Genomic DNA, 21,569 nt, shown 5'->3' with positions numbered 1-21,569 from the left:
AGAACACCGGTATAAATACACTGGGGATAATGGGGAAGATGGGCGACACCTGGAGGGGGGTGGAGACAATCACAAAGACAGGTGAAACAGATCAGGGTGTGACGATACCATGGAAAAAGCATTTCAGCAGTGAGAGCAAATTCCCAGCTGTAGAGTTCCTCAAGGTGCCATTGTGAATTAAATTAGATCGGTAACATTGGCAGTAGAGTATGTGATCACTGTGCATTATTCAAAACAGAGGAAGAATCCCCAGCCAACAACATTGACCTTACCTCAACTGTCCTCTTTGGATGGCAAAACAACTGATTTAAAATTACATTTTGGAAGGCCTGTGTTCTTGCTCTTTGTTCAAATCAAACCAAACGAGAAGCGAGGAAGCCTTTGACACAAATCAATTCGCTCTCCTTTTTCGCCACACAAACAGCTTCTCCTTTTCAACACAGGGTTATGTTATCAGCATTGTCCAGAAGCCTACAAGGTAGCCAACTGCAAGCTAGTGATTTACCATCCACCACCAGACTAATATTATTTCATAGGCATTGTTCCCCTTGGTAATAGAACACAGACGACTTGTGTCGTCGGAAATCAGAAAATAACTTTTTTTGAAACTAGAAAAATTAAATGGCTTCTTTCTCTGTCGCTGTCACTGATGCTGGCGCCATACCCCCTCCTGTCCCTACGTCTGTCAGTCTCTGCCTACTGTTAGTGTCAATTGGAATGGTCAATGGATGACACCAGTTATGCTGATTTCACAATGTTATACATTCCTCATGCTAAGTATAACACTCTGACAAGGACCAGGGCTTTATGCACTCTAGCACAGTCTGCAGCTATAATGATGATTGCCATTGAGCGTTGAGTACCAGAATGAGTGGGACATTGACTGTAGTTTGATCACTACAACACCCATAAACTACAAGTCATGCTAACAGCAGGTACGGAACATTTGGGTTGGATCCCCTATGGTGCAGAACTGTAAATAGAGCAGGTTTAGCCATAACACTACGTGCCTGAGTAAACCGTCAGTAGTGTTAAGGCTTATTTGTGCCCACTGTGAGGAGTGGAGGCCCATGCCGCTGCAGAGCAAACAAGGGTCTGTCTATGACAGAAGGATCTTTAGACTGCGTTGATCTCTTTTCTCATTCATGGAGTTGTGTGTGTGCAAACATCCACAAGAATTTGCAGCGGACATGAAAATTATAGAATATAATTATATTTGTATCCATTTATGACAGGCTGGAAGCAGCACATGGTCAGCCACAGGAGTTTGCCGCCCAATATGGAAAGTAAATTCCCTTCCTGTGCGTTTCGGTAGAGAGTGTAAAATCATAATAACAGGTCTCCCTAATTCACAATAGTGTTTACTCCCGATAGACTGAGAACAGAACGAGACGGAGTGTCCCTGAACCAGTGATACTGTACCTTCATTGGGAGGGCCAATGCGCTGCCTGTCAGTCAAAATGACACATCAGTGTATCTCTCTCATGCATGACTGGGCTGGAGATTTCTATTTTCTGTCATCTCCATTTGGGCCCCTACAGATCTGCTCTCACACTGACTCGCTCTGTGCTGATTTTTGCTCCACTGCACCAGTGATTCAGAAAGCTGGAAAGTGTGATGGGACTGAATATGATTTTCTCTCCTTTTTAGTGCTTCTTTTTGATATACCTCAGCACATTCTGTGCCCACAGGGAATGTGCAGAGTAGTCTTATAGCTTATTGTGTGTCAGATTCAATTGGGATCATAGTTTCACATTCAGAGATTTGAGCAGCTCAATGACTTGCTGTATCTTCCCTAGATGAAATGCCACACATTCAGTGTCGGTTTGTAGGTTTATAGTTAATCAAACCACTAACTTCTTGCCTTAATAGAGACAACTCAGTGTGTTCAGGATGCATATATAAACACCTTTACTAATGAAGCAACATTGCAGTATAATAGAAGGGAATGTCGTCATTATGAAGCGAATCCATATTCACTGATCAACAAGTGGCCGCTGGGTGTCACTGTTGCATTCTTATCGATGCAGAGTTTGGTCGCTGTCCATGGTCCTGAAATAGACAGCGACAGATATAACGGAGATGGTGAATATCTCAGCCGCTGGATGGGCTGGTATTTCTTTGAAGAGACAGGGGAATATGAGTAGCTTGCAATATATTTGTTTGAAAGAGCTACCGGACAAATTGTTTTTACAATATGCAATATTATAAAAGGACCAATGATAACGCAAGGCATGGTAACTAAATTGTCTATTTTTGCACAATAATTATCTAAGTCAGCAAAACTTTAATTGATATAAATGGCACTGGTGGCACAATGTGGCTTGAACAAAAACTGTAGATGGCGCTATAACGAAATGCGTGCTTAAGATAGCAGCCTAACTAACAAACGCCATAACACAATAGTCATCAACCCTCCCGCGCCAGACACCCAAAAGCACTCGTGGGGAGAGGAGGTTGAGTAGAGCCCCCAATGGATTCGAGATGACAAACGCTCTAACGCGCATTAGTTCGTTGCTTTCTTCAGAGAGGAAAGGCACCCAATAGACGGTCTCTGAGAGTCCAGCAGTACATATTGTGGACAGGGATATTGGATGCCAAGTTGCAGGGAAAACAACTGATTCGGACTATATTTTCTTCCCCATCTGCTTTGAGGAACGCTATTCTAATACGCGAAAAACAGGACCATATCGTTCCAGTTATTCGGACAACCTGCAGCGACTAAATCGAGATTATTTATTTAATTTGCAAAGTGACATAATTAAATCTAAATCGTAGGATAAAAACACAGATTTCGCTCAAATTTCAAATCAGAACTGGTTTAAGTTACTGTTCGTGGATTCAATTCAACGAAAACTCATGGATACAATCTTACATCTGACTATTTTCTCGGAGTATTAACGGTGGTCTGTCGGCCGTTGAAGCCCTAAAACGCAAGCGGCATGCAGCAGTTTCAGCACCTAGTCGAGTCCCAGGTTGCGAGGTTAACGATGTCGGGGGTCGCTTGTTTGGTTGAGTGTTTTGGGAAATGATTACTGGAAACATCGACGGTAAAATAATGGTTAGAAGATGCCTTGTGACGTTCAAACCGTTCAGGTAAGAGACAAAAAATGTGTATCCTAATATTTCCACTCTAGGCTTTGGTATTCATGTATAACACCCGGCACGCGTGGTCCTCTGTAGCTCAATTAGTAGAGCATGGCGCTTGTAACGCCAGGGTAGTCGGTTCGATCCCCGGTACCACCCATACGTAAAAATGTATGCACACATGACTGTATGTCGCTTTGGATAAAAGCGTCTGCTAAATGGCATATTATTATTACGTGTTACAAATGAGTAGATTGTCATGGAATGGCACATGTATTTTTTAAAAGCACAGCCTATAATTGTTATTTAACTTACAGGCTATTTGTCATTTAACCTAATCAATGCAGAGATTTAATGTCTTGAATGACCAGCATGTCTATAGGCTACACCTAATCCCTGACCATAATTCAAATCAAATCAAATCAAATTGTATTTGTCACTTACACGTGTTTAGCAGATGTTATTGCGGGTCTAGCGAAATGCTTGTGCTTCTAGCTACGACAGTGCAGTAATATCTAACAATTTCACAACATATACCCAATACACATAAATCTAGTAAGGAATGGAATTTAAGAATATATATATATATGGACAAGCAATGACAGAGCGGCATGGACTAAGATACAGTAGAATATTATAGAATATAATACAGTATATACATTTGAGATGAGTAGTGCAAGATATGTCAACATTATTAAAGTGACTAGTGTTCCATTTCTTAAAGTGGCCAGTGATTTCAATAGGCAGCAGCAGCCTCTAATGTGCTAGTGATGGCTATTTAACAGTCTGTTTTTCATTCTCTCGGTCCCAGCTTTGATGCACCTGTACTGACCTCGCCTTCTGGATGATAGCGGGGTGAACAGGCAGTGGCTCGGGTGGTTGATGTCCTAGATTATCTTTTTGGCCTTCCTGTGACATCGGGTGCTGTAGGTGTCTTGGAGGGCGGGTAGTTTGCCCCCGGTAATGCGTTCGGCAGACCGCACCACCCTCTGGAGAGCCCGCACCACCCTCTATAAATAGATAAACTGGCACCAGTACGTGTGCCTGCAAGTGTGTTTTCATCCACCATCCTGCATGCGCTTGAGTGTGTTTGGTAATCTGTGACCGAGTTTACCGACAACACCAGCTGTTTTTCTCCTCTAACAGAGAAACGAGATTAAGTTAGAGATTATATTCCCGTGTTCACAGCTGGATCCGAATGTCAACAGTAAAAAATTAAAGCGCATTATCAACCAAGCAAGCTAACGAACCGTTTGAGATGCGTATCGCTTGGTTTGCTTCATTAGCATGGCACCATATTCCCTATTTAGTGCACTACCTTTGACCAGGGCCTACACACAATACCCCATAATGTCAAAGTGGAATAATGTTTTTCGAAATGTTTACAAATTAATTAAAAATGAAGAGCTGAAATGTATTAAGTCAATAAATAATCACCCCTTTGTTATGGCAAGGCTTAATTAGTTCAGGAGTAAACATAATAAGTGACATAATAAATTGCACTCTGTGTGCAATAATAGTGTTTAACATGATTTTTCGATGTCTACCTCATCTCTGTACCCCACACATACAATTATCTGTAAGGTCCCTCAGTCGAGCAGTGAATTTCAAACACAGATTCAACCACGAAGACTAGGGTTTTCCAATGCCTCGCAAAGAAGGGCACCTGTTGGTAAAAACAAAAGAAACAGACATTGAATATCCCTTTGAGCATGGTGAAGTTATTCATTACACTGTGGATGCTGTATCAATACACCCAGTCACTACAAAGACACAAGCGTCTTTCCTAACTCAGTTGCCAGAGAGAGGAAATAAACCATTCAGGGATTTCACTATGAGGCCAATGGTGACTTTAAAACAGTTACAGAGTTTATGGCTGTGATAGGAGAAAACGGAGGATGGATCAACAATATTGTAGTTACTCCACAATACGAACCTAATTGACAGAGTGAGAAGAAGGTATCCTGTTTGCAACAAGGCACTAAAGTAACACTGCAAAACATTTGGCAAACCAATTAACTTGTTGTCCTGAAAACAAAGTGTTATGTTTGGGGCAAATCCAATACAAGACATTACTGAGTACCACTCTCCATATTTTCAAGCATAGTGGTGGCTGTGTAATATTATGGGAAAGCTCGTAATGGTTAAGGACTGGGGAGTTTCTCAGGATAAAAAAGAACGGAATGGAGCTAAGCACAGACAAAATCCTAGAGGAAAACCTGGTTCAGTCTGCTTTTCACCAGACACTGGGAGATTAATACATTTTTCAGAGGGACAATAACCTAAAACACAAGGCCAAATCTACACTGAAATTGCTTAAAAAGAAGACAGTGAATGTTCCTGAGTGGCTGAGTTACAGTTTAGACCTAAATCTACATGAAAATGTATGGCAAGACCTGAAAATGGTTGTCTAGCAATTATCAAAAACCAATTTGACAGAGCTTGAAGAATTCTGAAAAGAATAATGGGCAAATGTTGCACAATCCAGGTGTGGAAAGCTCTTAGAGACTTACCCAGAAAGACTCACAGCTGTAATCATTGCCAAAGATGCTCCTACAAAGTATTGACTGAGGGGTGTGAATACTTTTGTAAATGAGTCATTTCTGTATTTAATTTGCAAACACTTCTAAAAACATGTGAGGGTCACTGTGTTTATAAACGTGGATATCGGCTTTGCCAATTCAGCATGCTTTTGTGGCACAGTCGATGCCACGCAGGGCTACTGGCCAGAAGGTTGAGGGTACGCCAACCACCACAGACAAGCTCACTCTCCCTGCCTGTTTCAGTACACTACGATCAGAGCCAACTACAGACAATGATCAGCTAGGGGAAAATCAGATTTTCAACATTTTGATGCTATATTTATAATTAGATCAAATATATGCAACTAATTTTCCACCAACAGGTTTTTGTGCCAATGCACCACACAACCAATAAACAAAGCATACCGACTTCGGGCACTTTAATATCAGTTCAACACCACAATAAATAGACTATGTCAATCTCGACAAACAGAAAATACATCCCTCCCTACCTTGTAGGCTTACCCGGTATCGAAGGCTTGGTTTGACAATCTCCGAACGTCATTCAACTTTTTTGGTGTTTTGTAACAGATGTCTCTTTCCATTCATCAATTAGCCGCTGCACAGTTTCAATTGATTGATTGATTTGATTTGTCATTTTAAAAAATACATATATACACAAATATTTTTAAAAGTGACCGGGATTGCACAGTAAAGTCTGGGATTTATTTCCATTGTGGTCCCTATTATTTTATTGTTTTACATAAATACATATAGAATTACATAGATACAGACACATTACGGAGATACATACAGTACATACACATACATAGATACTTACATAGATACAGACACATTACAGAGAGACGAAAACATGCTCAACCTCCAGATGAGTCTGAGGGGGGAGTTTAAGTACAATTCTTACAAGCTTGTTTGGCTGGTAGCTTATTCTTTAGATGTTTGGGGCTGCTGGTGAATCAGACATAATCAAAGTGATACTGGACTAGCGCACTTACCAGAGTCTTTAGGGAGTCTATAGCTAGGTTTACATCCAATTGGCAACATATTTGTGAATATGTGAATATTCTCAAATCTTCATAAAAACAATATGCCGTTTCACAGTTTCCGTAAGGAAAATTTGGCGCCGGACAACATGACAGGGAAGATTTTAATTTACCTGACATTTGAGAAATGTAATGGACATCGATATGCATTCAGATCCAACCTGGCGCAGCCAGCACCATCAATAAACGAGGGATGTTGGCCAAATGAGCCACATTTATGTGTCCTTAAAAGCATCCTATAGCAAATTACAAAAACACCTTTCGTTGTGTAGCATATGCAAAACTTTAGGGTAATTAGTTAATTTTCGATCTGAATATTTTGTATAAAGATAAGCATTACATTGTTAGATTATAGGAGTAACTCTGGTAGGCCTGAAACAGTCTTCCTCACCTCAAGTTCAACTGTCGGAGTCAGTTGGAGCACCGGGGCACACTGCCTTCATATCATAGGCCTGCAGTAGCTAAAGCTTAAAAATAGCCACACCATACCAAACCAGGGGAAACACACTACCCTCAAAAGCCCAATTAGTGGAAGAAATATCAGAATTGGTCTGCCTGTGTGAACTAGCCTACATTCAAAACAAATCATTACAAAATCATTATACAGAGGGCAATCCTAATTGTCCCATTAACATCAGTACCAATGAGTGTAAGCGGAAGACTGCAGAAAAAACATAGCCTACCAAGTTATTAGAAAACATTCTGCTGCGCACCGAACAACCCAACCGCCGGTTCACTTCAATCAACCGGGGGGCGAGATCTGATAAGCTCCGGTACGTGTGGCAAGCCAATTAGGAGATAGCGGATCTGTGCGTCTGATCCAATTACCCGACCAAAGCATTTACTTTAAGCGTTTTAATTAGAGAGGAGTCAGGCAGGCCCTGTGTCTAATCCTCCTTTACTATCACCCCTCTATCACCCCAAGGCCAACTATCCCCCTCATGGAGGGGCCTTGATATAGGGATGAACGATAAGGGAGGAAAGGTGGAAACGATCCCCCTGAGACGGGACCGGGGCGCTGCGCTTTGACACACATGCACTCCGAAGCACACATCATTGAAAAGAACACTGCATCTCTACGCAGAAGCATTGGGGACACGTACGCGCGACCATGCAAAGCATACGTATACATACACACACACACACATGCACACACATACACGTTACACACACAAACACACATACACTCCATATGGCCTGGTTCAGGATTATAGAGCCCAAAGAAGCCCAAAGGTCACAGGGAGAAGTTTGGGAAAGGAGGGATTAGAAAGAGAAGTTGACTTTAGCCCTTTGCTTTTTCCGTTTAATCAGCTCCTGTTCCCTCTGAGATTAACTGTGTCCACATAGTCTTACATGGCTTTCCTTATCTCCTTATTTTCCTTAGTTTCCCCCACTGAACTGAACGAGATGGATTGGTAGAAGCAGTATGGTCGGAATGCTTTTAATATATTACTTAACTACTGTACCTATCTATGGTCAGTGGACCAAAGGAAAAGGAACAGAAAAGGAAGCCATTCAACAGTACTAGGATGCACCCCGTGACTTTATCAAATAGCTTTGTGACCAGATGGTCATAGCCAGGTAAATAATCCCAATCCCAGTTAGGACTGCTGGACGATAATCCAAGATACACCCTGCTGTAATCAAACATTCCTCCATCCCCCTCGACAGATACAAAATATGTTACAGGATTCAAATCTGTTACAGGATTCGGCTCTGCGCTCCCCCAGACAGCGATCGAATTATCCAGACGTACTGCAAAGTATGCTGGAGCAGATGGATGTAATATTTCAATATTTCACAATGTTCCAGTTTCCTGGAAAAAATAAGATAGCTAAGGCTGTAATTAATGTCGCCCTGCTGTTCCTTCTAGATAGGCTGATATTTTAATGGTTTCCCTCCCTCAGGTTCTTATGCTTTCATTATACTCTCTGTCTAAATCAGGGGTTCCTAAACCTTTTCACTCAGGCCCCCCTTCCAGCATTGGGGAACATCCCATGCCCCCCCCTGCGGGTGCGCACCACGTCTATTCCTATGGGCACAAGCACTGTTCATGACACAAACTGTTCATGCCCCTCTTGTTGGCGGAGAGAACATTTTGCAGGTTTTAAAGCTTAGTTCCTGCAATTCTACAAATTTTGTCATGGGGTGCAGAGAAAATATTGAATTTCTAAAGCTCATTTTCTTGCAATTCTATACATTTTGCCATGCCTAATGTGTATTCATGTGTTACTTGAGTAAACTCGAACATTACTACAAAATCTATGGGCAAAAAAACGTAGCACAAAAATGTAGCTGACGAGCTAGTTGATCTGGACATTTCTGACAAGTTATAAATAGCTCTCTAAGGTATGCAATGACTGACATGACAAGAGGAAAACTGATGATGCACTACCCAATTTCAAAATGATACCTTTTGCATTCTACTATTACAACTTTCAAGAGTAAGTTGATAGCCGGACTGAGTTCCCCCCCTGCCGACCCCTGCCGACCCCTGCCGACCCCTCGTGCCCCACAGTTTGGGAACCACTGCTCTAAATGACTGAAGAATGTTGTAGAAGATAGGCACACATAATGACTATTCTATTTCTATAAGTACATCTCAGACGATTACACAACTTGCTTGTTTTCAAAACGGATATCTTTATTGATGTTGCGACCCAAAAGGCTGAGCATTCCGATGACTAACTCAATACAAATGCATGTTTGTAAAAATCTCTGAGATCTAGACCTATTTTATATCATGTTACAGAGATTATCGTCAGCAACCCGACTCATGTTGGTAAATGTGCTGTCAACTCCGCTCTTACAGTGAATGATTGAAGGATCCGGTAATGACACTTGTAATGACTAGAGTCCCATCTTATTGTCTCAGTGGTGGGATATAGAGTCACATTGGCTGCATGAGTCCTTATGAGATTATTATGAGCACCGTCACTATCATTAACGTCAGTCACTATTCTATCTAACCGGCTGTTCCTTATCACTCGTGACAGCATAGTTCTACATTCAATATCCGGCAATTATCCCAGTATGTTAAATCAGAACTCGCATGACAAAGCTGTTTACTGTTCATGGAGTGTCAAAACTTTCACAGAATCCAGCATTCTAGCAAACTCCACTCGCTCGGCTTCAGAGTCAAGCTATGAATGATTCAGTCATTTGTCCCGCTATTGTGGGCCCTAGCTTTCCACTGCTGGCACAATAACAAAGGTTTACATAGCTAGCATTGCATAAGTTGCTATTGTACATACTATAATGGTCCAATGCACTTGCTATGAGTATACATTATTATAGAGGCATACTGTATCTGGCTGTGTAAGCATGCAAATTGTAAAGTAGTGGTGGGTAGAGCCTGTTGTTTATCTACTGTAGCGTACCCTACTACAGGGAAGTCAAGGTAGAATGAAGCGTGGGTGAAGTATACTCCTCTCCTCTCCTCCCATCCCCTCCCTTCCTCTCCTCTCCTCTCCTCTCCTCTCCTCTCCTCTCCTCTCCTCTCCTCTCCTCTCCTCTCCTCTCCTCTCCTCTCCTCTCCTCTCCTCTCCTCTCCTCTCCTCTCCTCTCCTCTCCTCTCCTCTCCTCTCCTCTCCTCTCCTCTCCTCTCCTCTCCTCTCCTCTCCTCTCCTCTCCTCTACTCACTATCAGAATCCGATATAGAATGTGCCAGCCAGCAGCAGTCGTTTAGCCCCATGGGGAATGAAGGAGGAAGCCTCCTCTCTATCTCTGGTGTGCGTGACAGAATACATAAATTATAGGTGTTTTGGGACGAGCTGCTTCTACCTAATTGGGGAACGTGAGGAGACCTGGATAGGGTGCCAGTTAGCAGGGTGATGGAGACAGGAACTAAAATGCCCCCTGACATTTGGACTTTAATTTCCTCAGCTGGGCCTGTCTAACTGCCTGTGTTTCCTACTGTATGTTCTTTACTGTCCTGCTCTACTTGATCTGTTTTCTGACTGTTCCTTTCTCCTCTTCCTCTCTTCCTCTTATCTCTTCATCACTTCTCTCCCACTCCGTCTCTCCTTCTCCTCCCTCTCCTCTCCCTCTCTCTTCCCTTCCCTCCCATCCCTCCATCCAGGATATTCGTGGTGGGGATCGGATTCTTCAGCCTGTGTTTTCTAATGACCTCCCTGGGGGGCCAGTTCTCAGCCAAGAGGCTTGGGGACTCCCCCTTCACCATCCGGACAGAAGGTAGAGAAAACACTATTTGTGTGTGTGAGCGCGTGTGTGTCGCTGGCCCTATCTAAGTGGAGCTGTGGGGGTTTGTCTATTGGGGGTTGTCCAGTCAGAGGGAGCTGTGTGTGGTGTCACAGTATGTCACACAGAAACACCATTACTCCTACCCTGTGGCACTGCACAGAAAAGAGACATACTGTGACACCACACACAGCTCCCTCTGACTGGACAACCCCCAATAGACAAACCCCCACAGCTCCACTTAGACAGTATACTGCATAGCTTCTAAGGGGGCATTGGTCTGCATACACACTGCAGGAGCATTGAAGGCAGACTCACTCTGGCTGGTTTGACTCGATCAACACTTACTGTATGTACAGTAACCCTGGTGAGTCATCAGGGGTCTGGTAAGAGTCTTCTGAAGGCTGTTGTGAGGGGCTGAGGCTCTGAAGGCTGCATACTGCCGCTCGATATCTCACCACAGAAATCTCATTATCACATTTGCCGACTGCAGACGTCACATGACCTCGACTGAGGCCGCAGGCCAATGACGGGACGGCGAAGAGCTGTGTCTAATCCCCCCCCTCTCCTACTCTACGAGGTGTGAGCTGTGAAGTCAGGGACGGGTCCTCTCTGGCGAGCAGCTGTCCCTGCCACTGCCTGAATATAAAACAAGAGTCGATTTAGGTCCTTTAGCAGAGGATAAACAACTCATAAGGGAGGATAATCTGATGTAAAGCCCTTCTAACTCTGAGAGAGTATGTTGTAGTGTTGAGGTGTGTGTGTTGTGTGAGTGTGTGTGTGAGCACACATGATTAATGAACCACTCATGCGCTGATGTCTGCGGAGACATCTGGACTGAGCTCATTAAGAGCTGCCGAGTGTCCGACCTAGAAGTTTACCACAGGAGTTTGTGTGTGTGTGTTTGTGCGTGTGAAACCCCTCTGTGTGTGTGTGTGTGTGTGTGTGTGTGTGTGTGTGTGTGTGTGTAAGATGAATTGGCAGAAAATGAATGGGGCGACAGCAGAAATGTGGGACAAGATTGAGAACCGAGAGCTGGAGAGCTGGTTCCATCTGCTCTCTCTAAGTCAGCCCTGGAAACAAGTGGCCCTTTCATTCTGCCAGCGAGCACCACCTGCAGAACCACTGGTCTAGCTAAGACACACACGCACGCGGACACACACACACACACACACACACACACACACACACACTTGTGCACACATGCACACAAACACACACTCACACACCAACACACACCAACACACACAGGCACATGCACTCACACACACTTTGTGTCAGTGGTCTCTGTAATGTTATCTTTGTTGAAAGACCCCAAAGCTTAATTTTGACTGAGTACACTTCCATCCTCAGCTCTGGTGTCGAGAAAATAGTGTCTTGTTACTGCTGTTCCTGAGGGGTTTCAAGGTGACAGAAAAGTGCTAGTCCAAAACATCGGAGCTTCGAGATCTTTCTACAAAAATACAATTTCAGAGTGTGACTAGCATAAGTCTGTCACCTTGAATCCCCTCAGGAAGAGCGGTAACAAGATGCTATTATCTCGACACCAGAGCTGAGGATGGAAGTGTACTCACTCCAGAATAAGCTTTTGTTTTCACATAGTACATAGAGAAACCTTGTGAACCCCAGAATAAGCTTTTGTTTTCACATAGTACATAGAGAAACCTTGTGAACCCCAGAATAAGCTTTTGTTTTCACGTAGTACATAGAGAAACCTTGTGAACCCTCGAGTATATCCTCATATATGCTGATAGTCCGTTGTTGTACACAGATATTTACCTACTCAAATGATTTTTGTGCTTAGGAGAGCTTTGTTACAAGAGCTAGCGGCACTGATATCAAATGTTCTCAATATGGGGGTATTAGTAGAATTCCTATTCCCTTGTGTTGTTACACCGACAGGGTCTCCTCTCCTCTCCTCTTCTCCCTTCCATGGATTATCAGCTTTCACTGTGGGCCTTATCTCACTGGGCTCTGCTGAAATCCGCTCTCTCCGCACTGAGTCAACCAGCCCTGCGTGTTACAGACGGAGGAGCCAATCAAGTGAATGAGAAAACGAGAGAATGGAGGAGTGATAGAGAAAGGTGGAATTACTGTAGACCGTTAGAGGGAAGGATTGAGAGGAAGTAGAAGGTATAATTGAGGGATCTGCATTTAAAGTGAGTTTCTACGAGAACTAGAAAAGTGAGGATGGAGATTGCATAAAGAAAAATGAATAATTAGATGCAAATGACAGAGAGAGAGGAAGAAGAAAAAATAGGAATATTTCCTGAATTTCAGTAAGATACTGTTTGGGGACTACTGGATCACAGGCAGTTCCCTATAGAACCCATTTCTGCCCTGCAGTTTACAGCGATAGCAAGGCGACAGTCTCTTATGCCCCAAACCGCTATGTTTCACTTTCAGTGCTATATTTGTCTAAGAGCTCACTCAGTGTGTATTGTCTCCCTAGTGGGACAGAGAGCTACAGCCCGCCTCCCTGAGTTCCTGTCCGTGTCCCAAATAGCACCCTATTCCCTATTTAGTGCACTACTTTTGACCAGGGCATATGCGGCTCTGGTCAAAAGTAGTGGACTATATAGGGAATAGGGTGCCATTTGGGATGCAGCCTCTGTCTCGACAGATTCATGTAGTAGCTCCCTATGTGGCTATGGAGATGGAGCGGGTCCCAGCACAGGCCATAACCACAGCTGTTTAACTAAAGAGTCTGCTGAGAACAGCACACTGTAGAAGATAATTTCTCAGTATCATTGTTATGACAGTGCTTCCAGCAATTCGCTTGTCATGTGGGACAAGGGGATGACACATATTGTAGAGCTGACCAATAGATTTATTTTTTACCTTTATTTAACTACGCAAGTCAGTTAAGAACAAATTCTTATTTACAATGACAGCCTACCCCGCCCAAAACCAAACGACGCTGGGCCAATTGTACGCCGTCCTATGGGACTCCAAATCACGGCTGGATTGTGATACAGCCTGGAATCGAACCAGGGTCTGTACATTTACATTTTAGTCGCTTATCCAGAGCGACTTACAGTTAGTGAGTGCATACATTATTTATATTTTATTTTTTCATACTGGCCCCCCGTGGGAATCAAACCCACAACCCTGGCGTTGCAAACACCATGCTCTACCAACTGAGCTACATCCCTGCCGGCCATTCCCTCCCCTACCTTGGACGACGCTGGGCCAATTGTGCACGCTCCATGGGTCTCCCGGTCGCGGCCGGCTACGACAGAGCCTGGATTCAAACCAGGATCGGTAGTGCGCCTCTAGCGCTGAGATGCAGTGCCTTAGACCGCTGCACCACTCAGGAGTGGTTTCATTAGTACACTAGAAACGTGAAGCTCTAGCCCATTATCAGAACCATAATCATCGTTAGTACACTAGAAACGTGAAGCTCTAGCCCATTATCAGAAACCATAATCGGTGTTAGTACACTAGAAACGTGAAGCTCTAGCCCATTATCAGAAACCATCATCATCGTTAGTACATTACAATAGTGAGCGGAGCCATTTGAAAGCATCCTCTACTCTTGACAAGGTGATGATTGGCACGCACCATTTGCCAACGATTCCACTCGCCCTCCGTGCTCTCTACATGTTTCATACATGTTGTTTATCAGTGCGATTGCCTATCCCCCCCTAACGCCTTTCCTCATCAGCATGTGTCGAGCAAATCTAGCATGACAATCTCGTGCTTTAGCCTCCACAGGAAGTACAATCACACGGGGAGAGCACCATCAGGGGCACTTCCTGCTTTGCTTCAGGCCAGTTTAGCTTGCATGGAGTGTACGGTACATGCCTGTATATATTTGCAGGTGAATTGTAATAAAGTAGATTGGATAGAGACTCTGGAGGCATTTGGTTGAATACTAATTATATTCATAATGTGCAGATCCACAGGCTACATAGTATGTGTCTGATTGCACTATGTAATATAGATAATGAAGATAGCCCAGAGTTCTTCCACACTCTGCAGATGTCTGCATCCTGTGAGCTATTACTAACCGGTTCGGTGGACAATTGTGATGTAGACTCCGGAAGGTTAGTGCGTTCTGCCAAGAAATGTTCTGCACTTCAGTTGAGCACTTCTATCTCGACATGTACACCAATTCCTCGCTGTATAACTACAGTAATCGTATTGCCTCTCTTTGCAATCACCAGCTTGCCAACATTTGCCCCCAATCTGTTTCCCTGAAACCGCAGCCCATCCACAATGCCAGAAGGTGCATATTAATGGAAAAATATATCCTCTCTCAACAGGCCTATACTCCTGTGGCATAAGCACTATTCACGCTCTTAATGAGGAATTTCCATGCAAAACCTTATCTCATATTCGTTCTGTACAAGCCAGGTGACTGCAATGCTATAGCCGTCTCAATTACCTTGTCAACTGTACGACGCGCATCCGGCTTTGTCCATAGGTTGCTAGCTCATCGCTTCTCCCCCTAAGCCGGTTATTCCCCCCCCCCCCCCCCACTACAGGGCTTACCACGGATACGCTAGTAGTCTTCACAGACTTCTCTGATGGCTGACGGTGAGAAGCTACACTGTATCATGTTTTCAAGAAAAAGTAGGAAAAAACATCCATTCTTGGTTGTCGTTACTGGTCTGGGCTGATAAAGGCCGGGAGTTTACCTACTGAGGCATAACTCAGATTAGTTGTTCACCCTCTCTTCTCTCCCTCCCTCTCTTCTCTCCCTCCCTCTCTTTCCCTCTGAGATGAATACATTAATCAATTGCCTGGAGTGAGACTGAATACTAATTGTGAGGCGAACAGCTACAGCTGCTAGCACTGCTGAGGTATTTATTATGACTTTTTTTCCCTTTCTTATCTTTCTTTCTTTCTTTCACTGTCATTGTCGAAGATTGTTCACCGCGGGCCCTCGCAGCCGGAAGAATGCTCCCTGCCTTTGTTTGAAAGTCACAGTAATGATCGCTCTGAGGCAAGAGGAATTAATTTATTTGAGACGGAAAAAAGGAGGGAAAGTTAAAAAATGAAAGCTAGCGTTTGAACCAGGCCCCGCTATCTTTAACGTGGCAGAGTCGGCTCCCAAACAAAGGAGGTTCTCAGTTTCAAGGGTTAGAATATGCCCACTCAGCGAGAGGCAGTGTCAAAAGCAACCCTCTCATTTAGCCTCTGCAACCGCTCACTGTTTTGCCGAACTCTCCCAATTAAAGGAGATACGGGGAATGCTATTGCTAACGCTAGGTTGTGCCAGTGTGTAGGCCTAGTCAGGGCTAGCCCGCCCATTATGCTGGATCAGGCAGCGCATGGTGTGGCAGATTGATGGGGGCTGCATTTTCCGAGCTAAACTGACCAAGACGCACATCCAACAACACATAACACCTCACATAATTCTGCCCAAAAACAATGACAATTTCTCTGACCCGGTGGCATATGGGCTATTTAGGTGAGCTCTGATGCTGCCCCATGATAAGCAGTGCCCATTTTGTCAAAGGCAGGGGTGCAAAATATTTAGCTTGTCCAGGGTGCTGTTTGAGTGACGCACCGCTGCAGTGCTCCACCAAAGTTCCGGAAAAAATTATATCTAAAATAAATAATGTAGCCTATAGCCTCGGTAGAAAGAGTATTTTGGCTTGTTCTGTAGCCTACAGGCTGGAGAACAAATGTATGACAATGTCATGAGACAAACACTTTTTAGGCTACATCATGTACGTTTCTCCGATCATCTAGCCTAACCCCATTGGCACAATCAAATAAAAAATTTGCTTCGATGTGAATATGACATGTTAACAAACAATATATTCTAAAATCAGGACAGGTCAAAGTAAAATGGACAATAGGGAATGGACAATCAGGTTACTCACAACTGGTCTCGCCAAGGGCATTAGAACGGACAGAACCGGGCCTGGGCCTAGTCACTGGGAAACATCCAAGCAGCTCTCATAGACATTAGTAGATAGTAAGATGCTAACTCTAAGATGTTAGTGCCTGATATACAGTATGCGCAGTGGGTAGTATCCAGGAGACAATCCAAGCAACGCTCATATACAGTAGTAGATAGGAGGATGCTAATGCTGCAATGCTAGGGACTGGCAGATATACAGCATGCTAAATATTTGCGCCTGATACACAATATGCTAACATGTTAGCGCCTGATATACAGTATGCTAACATGTTAGCGCCTGATATACAGTATGCTAAGATGTTAGCACCTGATACACGGTATGCTAAGATGTTAGCGCCTGATATACAGTATGCTAAGATGTTAGCGCCTGATACACAGTATGCTAAGATGTTAGCGCCTGATATACAGTATGATAAGATGTTAGCACCTGATATATTCACAGCATGTAGGCCTAGTCTCCGGAGGACTAGCAAGCAGTGCTCATTCATACAGTAGTACACTGCTGGGAGGCTTCGCCCAGTACTCTCCAGTGCTATTTCAGGAAGCTGGCGCTAAGGAGGACAGGATATGACATGGATGCCCCTCAGGGCAGCATAGGGAGAGAGAAGACATGATCCAGACAACTACTACTGGAGCTGTGACTCCTCTCTCTCCTCTCTCCCTGCCCTCATTTCCCATTTCATCTTTAATGCACTATATTCAAGCTGGAGGATTTGCACCTCTCTCTCCCCCCCCCCCCCCCTGTCAAAGAGTCATGTCGCTGGATGGACAGTCAACAATGTTGAATTTATTGGAGCGAATGAAAAAACTAGAGAAGAGGGTAAGCCCCAGTGCTATAGGGAGAGTTTGATGACCCATCCTCTGTCTCTCTCTCTCTCTCTCTCTCTCTCTCTCTCTCTCTCTCTCTCTCTCTCTCTCTCTCTCTCTCTCTCTCTCTCTCTCTCTCTCTCTCTCTCTCTCTCTCTCTCTGTCAGGCTTTGTTTATTGTCTGTTAATTCCCAATGAATATTGTACAGACAACCAAAGCCAGCCATGACAGCTGATTCCAATGTGAAAAGAAAAGCAAAATAATTACAGAAATACAGATCTGTGAATAGAAGGAAAAATGAGTCTCTCTGAGCCTTGTGAAGCAGTTAGACAGGTTGACTTGGGTTGGAGCGTTTGCCAGCCGAGACTGTCACTGAGCTCCTGTGAACCTTTTCTCTCAGGGGGAGAGAGGACGATTGTTGGGAATTGGAAGACCTGCTTTCGAGGAGAGAAGTAGAAATATGCAGCTGGGTCGTTCTCAAGTAGTGCAAGGGATATGTGAGAGTGTGCAGGCGAGAGTGTGTGCAAACACGAACACACACCCTCCATCTCTCTCTGTCTCTCTCACACACACACCTCCACTGCCAACAATCGGCGTCGCCCCCTCTCATCACATGCACCGCCAATATTAGCTGTCATGTTTTGCATTTCTCACGGCGGCGTGATAACGCCTTAACGCATCCCGCTGTCGCCTCCAGTGTTTACAACGTCTCACTGTGGTTGAGCTGTCACTCACAACAATAACAGCCCCTAATGCCTAGCTCTTATCTCCCAGCCTCCACAACACACCATACCTCCCCTCTGGAACACTGTCAACGTCAGCAAGACAAAGGAGCTGATCGTGGACTACAGGAAATGAAGAGGCGAGCACGCCCCCATCCACATCAACGGGGCTGTAGTGGAGCGGGTCGAGAGCTTCAAGTTTCTTGGTGTCCACATCACTAAGGAATTAACATGGTCCACATACACCCACATAGTTGTGAAGTGGGCACGACAGCGCCTCTTCCTCCTAGGAGGCTGAAAATATTTGGCATGGGCCCTCAGATCCTCAAAAGTTCTACAGCTGCACCACTGAGAGCATCTTGACTGGCTGCATCACCGCTTGGTACGGCAACTACAAGACACCGAATCACAAGGCACTACAGAGGGTGGTGAGTACGGCCCAGTACATCACTGGAGCCGAACTCCCTGCCATCCAGGACCTGTATACCAGGTGGTATTAGAGGAATGCCCTAAACATTTTCAAAGACTCCAGCCACCCAAGCCATAGACTGTTCTCTCTGCTACCGCACAGCAAGCGGTACCGATGCACCTAGTCTGGAACCAACAGGACCCTGAACAGCTTCTACCCCCAAGCCATAAGACTTCTAAACAAGACTGATAAATAGCTAATCAAATGGCTACCCGAACTACCTGCATTGACCCTTTTTGACACTAACTCTCTTGCACTGAATCCATGCACACACTCTGGACTCTACCCACACACTCACAAATACTTACACTGACACCCCAAAACACACACACACACACACACACACATACACACACACACACACACACACACACACACACACACACACACACACACACACACACACACACTACATAAGCGCACACACACATTACACGAGCACACATGCATACTGACGCCACACACACACTCCCTTTCACACTCACCACATACGCTTCTGCTACTGTCCATTATCTATCCTGTTGCCTAGTCACTTTATCCCTACCTATATGTACATATCTACCTCAATTACCTCGTACCCCTGCACATCGACTCAGTACTCCCTGTATATAGCCATGTTATTACCTGGGATTCCCTGTATATAGCCATGTTATTACCTGGTACTCCCTGTATATAGCCTTGTTATTACCTGGGATTCCCTGTATATAGCCATGTTATTACCTGGGATTCCCTGTATATAGCCATGTTATTACCTGGTACTCCCTGTATATAGCCATGTTTTTACCTGGTACTTCCTGTATATAGCCATGTTATTACCTGGTACTCCCTGTATATAGCCATGTTATTACCTGGTACTCCCTGTATATAGCCATGTTATTACCTGGTACTCCCTGTACATAGCCATGTTATTACCTGGTACTCCCTGTATATAGCCATGTTATTACCTGGTACTTCCTGTACATAACCATTTTATTACCTGGTACTCCCTGTATATAGCCATGTTATTACCTGGTACTCCCTGTATATAGCCATGTTATTACCTGGTACTCCCTGTATATAGCCATGTTATTACCTGGTACTCCCTGTATATAGCCATGTTATTACCTGGTACTCCCTGTATATAGCCATGTTATTACCTGGTACTCCCTGTATATAGCCATTTTATTTTTACTCGTTACTGTGTACTTATTTATTTATTCCACGTGTCACTATTTATTTAGTATTTTTATATCTTTATCTTTAATTCTGCATTGTTGGAAAATGACCAGTAAGTAAGCATTTCACTTTTAGTCTACCCCTGAACAGTAATTACCAGGTGCGTCTTTCATTGGTGCTTCAAGAGGAGTCCTCTCTTCTTATGGGCAGTGTGAGTTTTGGAATAAGCAAATATTTGCCCTTGTGTAATTAATGAGAGAGATCAACATTAAGAATTTATCCCCCCTAATTTGGAGTTCTTGGGGAAGCAGAGCCAGAAAAGAGGGCGTGGTAGGCTAGGCCTTTTAGTTAAAGAGTATTTTGACACAGACACATTTTGACCTCCCACTACCAACTTGCTATGCTGTAGAAACTATTTTCTGATACGGAACAGCATGAAAGAATGTAACCATGAACATAACAATATTACTGTAGCTGTAGAAAACTGTAGAATACACACACACACACACACACACACACAGAGTAGAGTAAAAAGTCCTTGTTGTGCCATGGTCACATCGCATATCAATCAAAATGGTCTGCAAGGTAAGAATAATGCAATGTTATTGGAAAAACACATTCTTATTGGTTCATCCAAGGCTGTTTGTCTATTTTGACTACTTTGTGGGCCTTGGAGCACAAGCCTTGGGTTTGGACGTGGGAGCCTTCTCATACTTTAAAGTGGCCCATTAGGACAAAACATGCTTTTCAAAACATGTCGCTGTATAACATCCATCCATAGGATACGGTGTCCATATTAGGACAAACTGTTAGGACTGAGGCTGTCCTAACATGGACACCATACATAACAATATTTTACACTGAGTATACCAAACATTAGGAACACCCTCAGAACAGCCTCAATTCGTCGGGGCATGGACTCTACAAGGTGTCGAAAGCGTTCCACAGGAATGCTGGCCCATGTTGACTCCAATGCTTCCCACAGTTGTGTCAAGTTGGCTGGATGTCCTTTGGGTGGTGGACCATTCTTTGGGGGTGTTCGTCAACAAAGGAGTGGCTCAAGAAGAAGCACATTAAGGTCCTGGAGTGGCCTAGCCAGTCTCCAGACCTTAGTCCCATAGAACATCTGTGGAGGGAGCTGAAGGTTCGAGTTGCCAAACGTCAGCCTCGAAACCTTAATGACTTGGAGAAGGTCTGCAGAGAGGAGTGGAACAAAATCCCTCCTAAGATGTGTGCAAACCTGGTGGCCAACTACAAGAAACGTCTGACCTCTGTGATTGCCAACAAGGGTTTTGCCACCAAGTACTAAGTTATGTTTTGCAGAGGGGTCAAATACTTATTTCCCTCATTAAAATGCAAATCAATTTATAACATTTTTGACATGCGTTTTTCTGATTTTTGTTGTTGTTATTCTGTCTCTCACTGTTCAAATAAACCTACCATTAAAATTATAGACTGATCATGTCTTTGTCAGTGGGCAAACGTACAAAATCAGCAGGGGATAAAATACTTTTTTCCCTCACTGTATGTTGACTAGTTGACAACGTACTACTGAGTGGATGACTGGTTTGTTAGTGCAGTGTAAGGTAGATTAGTCAATGTTGTTAGCTAGCTGCCTTGGTTGATCTATTGATCTACAAAAGTCATACAGAAAACACATTGTC

The 21,569-nt window shown here is 44.0% G+C and overlaps 1 protein-coding gene across 1 annotated transcript in view; it reads left to right on the top strand.

Moving 5' to 3' along the window:
* Window positions 1-3,028: 3,028 nt before the first annotated feature.
* LOC311113370 (alpha-1,6-mannosylglycoprotein 6-beta-N-acetylglucosaminyltransferase B-like) overlaps window positions 3,029-21,569 on the top strand; it is a gene marked incomplete at both ends in the record, with an annotated part of 119,167 nt that continues 100,626 nt past the window's right edge. Inside the window, 2 exons of the mRNA XM_084156579.1 lie at window positions 3,029-3,096; window positions 10,755-10,867. Of these exons, the coding sequence (XP_084012705.1) occupies window positions 3,029-3,096; window positions 10,755-10,867 (181 nt within the window). The remainder of the gene's footprint in view (window positions 3,097-10,754; window positions 10,868-21,569) is intronic.

This window comes from Coregonus lavaretus (assembly GCF_964263955.1).
Source record: "Coregonus lavaretus genome assembly, chromosome: 40".
In the NCBI taxonomy this organism is placed as follows: Eukaryota; Metazoa; Chordata; class Actinopteri; order Salmoniformes; family Salmonidae; genus Coregonus; species Coregonus lavaretus.
This window is presented reverse-complemented; position numbering and strand designations above follow the sequence as displayed.